This window comes from Electrona antarctica, assembly GCF_951216825.1.
Source record: "Electrona antarctica genome assembly, chromosome: 5".
In the NCBI taxonomy this organism is placed as follows: Eukaryota; Metazoa; Chordata; class Actinopteri; order Myctophiformes; family Myctophidae; genus Electrona; species Electrona antarctica.
Window position 1 is genome coordinate 26,945,537 of NC_136810.1, and position 7,168 is coordinate 26,952,704.

The 7,168-nt window shown below is 41.4% G+C and overlaps 1 protein-coding gene across 1 annotated transcript in view; it reads left to right on the top strand.

Annotated features, from left to right (window-relative positions):
- The window catches only part of LOC306922985 (SITS-binding protein), a 43,684-nt gene extending 37,856 nt beyond the window's left edge, over positions 1 to 5,828 (top strand). Inside the window, exons 9-10 of the mRNA XM_079500917.1 lie at positions 4,824 to 5,003; positions 5,471 to 5,828. Coding sequence (XP_079357043.1) covers positions 4,824 to 5,003; positions 5,471 to 5,644 — 354 coding nt within the window. The 3' untranslated portion in view covers positions 5,645 to 5,828. The remainder of the gene's footprint in view (positions 1 to 4,823; positions 5,004 to 5,470) is intronic.
- Positions 5,829 to 7,168: the final 1,340 nt, after the last annotated feature.

Here is a 7,168-nt window from a genome sequence, read left to right on the forward strand (position 1 = left end):
GGCATGTTGTGTGCAGTATAACCCATTTTTGGCAGGAACCCCTTTTGGTGTTTTAAGCATTATGATATACTTTAGCTATTGAAAAATAGCAGATCTACAAGCTCAGCGCTACGAGCTTGTAGGTCTGCTATTTTTGAAAAATCGTGAAAATGTAGTGCAATTCTTTGAATATTTATTCTTTCAGAGCCAACGTTTTTAACTCATATCTTTGCTTCGGGGGGGGGGGGGGGGACAACATATTTTCAGATGGCGGCGGCCAATTGCATATATTTTTGGGGGTCCTTGACATGAACATGTTTTGAGAACGACATTTGTAGAATCGTCCTCAGGTCTACATGGGATAAGGTAAGAGGCTGCATGAGAGCTGTTTATTGACAGAAGAGCCTGAGTGAAGAACACCTCGAGGCTGGAACTGTTTCCCACGGTCCTCACACAGCCAGCCAGTGTGTGCCTGAAGGGCGCTGCATGTCCTCAGGTGGGAGTATTAGAGCTATAGAGCTCTGGAGGACATCAGGAACGCATCACATACTGTATAACAGTGGTTCTCAACCTATGTGGGTCGGGGGGGGGGGGGGGGTCTCCAGATGACAGTGAAGTGACCATTTATTAAGGACTTTCAAGACCCTTTTAATACCTAAAAAAAAAGAAAGAAAGAAAAGGCAAAAACCATTACCAAAAGTAATCAACAAACTATACTATAAAGACTGGTGAAACATTGTCAAATATAATATAAGAAAGAGTGGGGGAAAAGTATTTTGTGGAAAAGTAAATTGTAGATCTACAAGCGATCTACAAGCGCACAACACCTCGCGTTGTGAGCTTGTAGATCGGCTGTTTTCACAATATTTGAATAAAATAAATGTAATATCTCAACTGAACTCCTACAATTCCAAGTGCTTCTAGGGTGGGGGTCCCCAGTTCAAATGTCATTATTTTGGGGGTCCCAGCCTGAAAAGGTTGAGAACCACTGCTGTATAAGACCCCGTCCAGCCACCCTGCCAGCGAGCGAGCGATCTGACCATAAGATATTGCACAAAAAAACGGTCCTGGTACGGAGCGTCTGCCATGGCGTTGTGACATTGCCTGAACCAATCAAATCAACTATTAAAATATTAATGAATACATAATAGGAGCAGAATTGTGAAAAGGAATGAAGCTACCTTAACCCTAACCTAAAAAAAGGGAATGCCTAAACCTAGCCTTAACCCTATCCTCAACCTCACAGAAACCTCCTTGGGATGTCTGCTCACGTATGTTACGTTTGACCACGAGCAGCCCATGTTCAGGTTGTCCAACAGACAGGCACTCGATGGCAAAAGGCACATTTTTCCCTTCTAAAGCAGCGCCCGCCTCCTCCCTCCCATCCATCCCTTCCATCCCTCAATAGGAGTGATTGCTTGGCCTCTCTCCCAACATCACCTGTGGTTAAGAGAGTTCATCTGGTCTGAATTACAGCCCCCTCCTCCCAGATTTATGACTCACGCTCATGATCGGGCTGTGACGGCGAGATCCAGCCACTTCAGCAGGAATGATAATGAATTTGAGGACAAATCTTGGAAAAGGACTTTATTATGGCAATTAAGATTTCCATGCGACATGTGACAAGTGTGACAGGGAGAAGTGTGCGTGTGTGTCGTGTGTGTGTGTGTGTGTGTGTGTGTGTGTGTGTGTGTGTGTGTGTGTGTTTGTATGCGTGTGTGTGTGCGTGTGCGTGTGTGTGCGTGTGCGTGTGTGTGTGTCAGTGTGTTTGGGGGGGGTTGCTCAACTACTTTTTCCATTTGAACAAGAGTGAGGCAAGAGAAGATTATTGGTAGTGACTTGTGTTGCGTGACAAAAGGTGAAAATAAGCTGCTTTTGGACGGCTATGCATTAGACAGTCAGCAGGAATGTTTTTCCATTTTCGTCTCTTGCGTGGCTTTCAACTTGTTAACCCATTTTGGACTGAGGCTACAAGCTCATAGCGCGGCACCGAGTGCCACGCTATGAGCTTGTAGATCTGCTATTTTTCAATAGCTTAAGTATAACATAATGCTTAAAACACCAAAAGGGGTTCCCGCCCAAACCTAAAAGGAAATGAGACTGAGACAGGAATAAGTGCATTTACTTGAGTACTGAAGTTGAGTTCTGTACTTTACTTGAGTATTTGTATGTTTGGATATTTTGACTATCACTTCAATTCAAATACAAATATTGTACTTTATGAATTAATCACTTAAGCCCTATTTCAAATATCGACGAAAACTGTTTCTGGAAAATCTTTGAGTTTCTTTGGAAAATGTCTAACTTCAATACAGCAATGAAAGCAGTATTAAAAAGAAAATGTAGTTTGTAATGACTGTATTACTGTTGTATTAGAGTTCAGGTCCATGATAAACAGCTTCATTACAGTTTCTCAGTCAGTGTACAGTAATAGTGTTAGCCGTGGCACCTTCTTCGCGTCCAGAATGTGCACGGCAAGTGACCCTGGCTGGGCCCAACGGGACCAAAACCCACAAAACCCACACATGTACTGTATGCCTGGCTTCTCAATTAGACAGAGATCCGCTCATAGTCGGGAATGGGATTCCAAACTCATTCCTACAAATGTTCTCAATTCTTCACTCGTAAAAATATGTTTTTTATTTTTATAGATGCGGTCAGATTTTTGTTTTTGTCCTGGGACACTGGGAGGAAGTGACCCTTCGAGGAATGCTGAAGTAGTTTGGCCACAGGCACACAGGAGAAAGACTTGGAGAGTGTTAACCACTAACGTCAAACAATGAAGTTGTTGCAGAAACCTTGTATCTCCATATTTCAACATACCACACATGTGGCAAAGTACAAGCTCACACGTCTAGATCTTCTATTTTTGCTATTACTTTTTTAAAGTGATATTGAAAGCGCTGAAGTCTGTCTGTGGGTTTTACAAATATTAGGCCAATGAAAAGGTATTAACAAGAGCTTGTGACTAAATAATAGCTACATTGGATCCATTGGAACAGGTTATTATTTCTATTTCCTGAAAAGAAACTGCTTTGGACATACGAGATTTCCACCCGACAGCTTCAAAGTGCTCTTCCTGTCTGAATGAGAGGAGAGATGGCATTGGAAATGTCTTCAGCAGACGGCACTGTCTACTGTATATTATTCTTGCAATGGAAAATCTTGTGGCAGATAATTTAGTTTGGAAAAGGCTTTCTGTTTTTATGATTGTTGGACAGTCTCAGTTACTCCACTCGGTCGAGATTTGTTGAAATATGTGTGGCAGGATATCAATAATGCACGCAGTAAGGTTCATGAATGAAAACGTGCAACGAGTGTGCAGACATAAACATCCCATATGAAGCTGGATCAGTTGGTAAACTCCTGTTACCTTCCAAGCACAGGACATGTTTCAATTGGCTTTAAATATCATCGTTGTCGAGTGGAAACTTGTACTGTATGTCCGAAACGGTTACTTTTCAGGAAATGACTTGTTCCAATAATAATAATAATAATAATAATAATAATAAAACTTTATTTGTATAGCACCTTTCATGACATAAAATGCAGCTCAAAGTGCTTTACATAGCAATGGAGAAAGAAAGAAAAGAAAAGCAAGGCATAAAACATTAAAAATAATAGCAGTAATGCAATACAGTGAGGACATGAATAACAAAAGATTTAAAAGATCAATTAAAAGCAAGAGTGTAGAAGTGAGTCTTGAGCTTTGCTTTAAAACACTAGCATGTCTGAGAGGTCATTTTGACCGTTTTTATTTTATTTTGAAGTTAATTATCTTTGCCCATGAAGCTTTCAGAAAGTTCTCCTTCCATGACCATCATCATCCATCATCATTCCATCATCTGAGAAATATTTTACATCTGAAACATTTTCTAAATATGAATTTAAGCACATGCTACCTCTGTCTGATTTTACTTCAGTCATGCTAGTGTTAAAAATGTCTACAGAGGCTGCCTGTCGGCAGCCTCTGTCAGCCCGTACAGCAAAAAGCTGCTTCACCGTATTTTTTAGTTGGCATTTCTTTAGGCACAGCAAGCAGGCCAGCAGTGGAAGACCTGAGGGGGCGGTTTGGAACATATTTAGGCAGACAGTCATGTAGGTAGGAAGGTGCGAGACCATTGAGAGCTTTATAAACAAGTAAAATAATTTTAAAATCAATCCTAAAAACAACCGGAAGCCAATGCAGTGAAGCTAAAACTGGAGTAATATGTTCTCTCATCTTAATTTTAGTTAAAACTCTAGATCCAATGCTTATTAGTTATTTAGTCACAAGCTCTTGTAAATACTTTTCACTGGTTCAATATTAATAAAACCCATGCACCGCACCCTTAAAAAATAATAATAATAATTGAAAATAGCAGAATTAGCTAATCTAGTCTAGTTTTAGTTTACTATTATCATAAGATTTTAGTCGACCAAATCTACAGCTGATTCAGTCGGCAAAACTTTAACAGGTTTAGTTCAAGTTTAATGCATTTTTTTTAAATGATTGACATTCTTTTTAGTATGTATTTGTTTCAGTTTCTGCGTCATTCACAATCACAAATTACTTCTCTAATCAGTACAGGTCAATGATGATTTCTTTAGCTTGCATTGTATTTCAAGTTGAGCATAAACGCAACAGCTTACCTGATAAAATAACCATTATCTTTTCTGCTTAGCTTATACTATTTGTTGATAAAATTGCTAATATTATGTATTTTCCCTCCCTGTCATATTTTGTGTCATAATAGCCTAGTTTTTATTTAGTTTCCGTCAAGGTAGTTAAGCATTTTTCGTTATAGTTTTTAGTGAAAGAAATGAACACTTGATTCTGTCCTCTCTCGTGGTGTTGCGTATAGGTGCTAAACCTGACACGGGTGTACATCGCTCGCCACCAGGACTTTGTGGTTCCCTTAATAGAGAGGTTTGCAGAGGAGTGGCGGGAGAAGGGACACCCAATCTACCGGCCGCTGTGGTGGCTCAGCCCTGAGGACCCTGTGACCTTCACTATAGATGACCAGTTCCTCATCGGAGACGAGGTAACTTAATGGCTTCTCTAAGTAGTGGGATGGCTTTGAGTTCCTTTCTGTCAGCGTATAGATGCATAGCGATATTCATTCATTCATTCATTCACATACGTGTGTGTGTGTGTGTGTGTGTGTGTGTGTGTGTGTGTGTGTGTGTGTGTGTGTGCGTGTGCGTGTGCGTGTGCGCGTGCGTGCCCATGTGACTACATGATGTTCACTCATTCAGAGATTCAGATCTAGGGCCAACAGCTCAGTATTTTACACTATTTTCTAAATGTTTTATATACCATAGTTTGGTTCTTGACTCTTACTGTACTTCTTGCCTGTACCTGTCGCTTGTTTAATTTAATAACTCACCGTATTGCTGCTGTGAAACATGAATTTACCTCAGAGAATCATTCATCTTATCTCATCTCATCCTAATCACGTGCAAACATCCCTACCATCTTGAAGCTAACATGCATGTTGTTTCTCTCCAGGTCCTGGTTGCTCCAGTGTTAGAAAGCGGGGCGGTGAGGAGGGACATCTATCTACCTGACGGAGGCTTCCAGTGGGAGGACAGCCGGAACGCGCAGGTGTTTGCCGGGGGCACGCTGTTAGAGGACTACCCCGTGGCCCTGGACGAGGTGGCTGTTTTCTTACGGCGGAGCTGAGTCACGTGACCTTTCATCCACAAAGGCGCCTGAACCGTCCCGTTACTGTTGGGATTCGTATTGTTTTTTCTTTTCTTTTTTAATACCCGTGCTGTTCTCAACTTGCACTTTTTCCACAAGAGAGACCATTGACCGTGTCTCAAGATGCCATCTTGAGATTAGAAGTAGAGAGATATTTTTTATACTTGCACTTTACAATTCAAAAGAATTTGTATTTTTTTTTTCTTTGAGACTTTTATTTTTCTTCCTTTTTTAAAAAGAAAAAGAAAATAATGTTAATCAGTTTTACCTCTTGGCTGATTTGTTTCCGGACCGTATAACTCTTCTTCTTGTGTGTGTGTGTGTGTGTGTGTGTGTGTGTGTGTGTGTGTGTGTGTGTGTGTGTGTGTGTGTGTGTGTGTGTGTGTGTGTGTCAGTGGTTCCCAAAGTGGGGACCCCCAGGGGTCCTTGAGGGAGGTTCCAGGGTGTCCCCAGCTAAATGATAGTTTGGAACCAAATGGACCCTTATGGGTCTGTAACTCTGAGAGTGTACAAATGGAACCAAATGCCATTTGGTTCCATTTGTACACTCTCAGAGTTAAAATAGATAAAGTGCCCCTCGGGGCACAGGTCTCCGCTATAATAGGCCAATGTGAAAAGGGTGCCATTTCTTCTTACGCCTTGGATGGCAATTGGATGATTTGAGGCATTTTGTTCAAAAAAAATGTTTTGCAAAAATCTACCTGTTGGTGCCTATAACAGGCCAATGTGAAAAGGGTGGGATATATTCCTCAGCCTAGTATACAGGAAAGTCCGTGAAAGATTTCACGTAAATTGCACGCTGCGTTCATGATTTGAGGATTTTTGTTCAAAACGGGCCAATCTTGCAAACTTTGAAAGCCAATAAGGATGGAATATGAAATATCGGACAGATCCGTCTTGAACACATGACTATAGAGATAGTGTGTTTGCGAGATATTTGGACATAATCTGGAGGAGTAATATAAAAAATGTGTTTTTCAAAAGTTGGCCTCCTGGTGGCGGTATAACAGGGCGTTCTGGAAAATTGGGGGCAGAGGTTCATGTTGGCATCCAGGGAGTGTGTGTGCAAAATTTGGCATCGACCGGGTTAACGGTGCCGGAGATTAGCTGGTAACAGACGGACGCACACACACACACACTCACACACACAGACGGACGGACTCAAACACACACGGACGGACGGACGGAGTGCAAAACATACTCTCTTCCCATGCCTTGGCCTGGTGGAGACAATTAACATTGATTTTACAATATAAATTGGGGGTCCCAGAGATTAGAAATGCCATTAAATGGGGGGTCAGTACTCCGTAGACGAATGTATGTCAAACTGGGGGTTCTTGAAATTAAATGGGTTGAGAATATCTGCTAGAGCCGTAAAATAATTATCTTATGGGGGTCCCTGGCATTATCACTTCAAATGGGGATCCGCGGGCTAATTAGTGTCAATTTGGGGGTCCTTGACATGAAAAGGTTTGGGAACCACTGCTGTATGTGACTTATGGA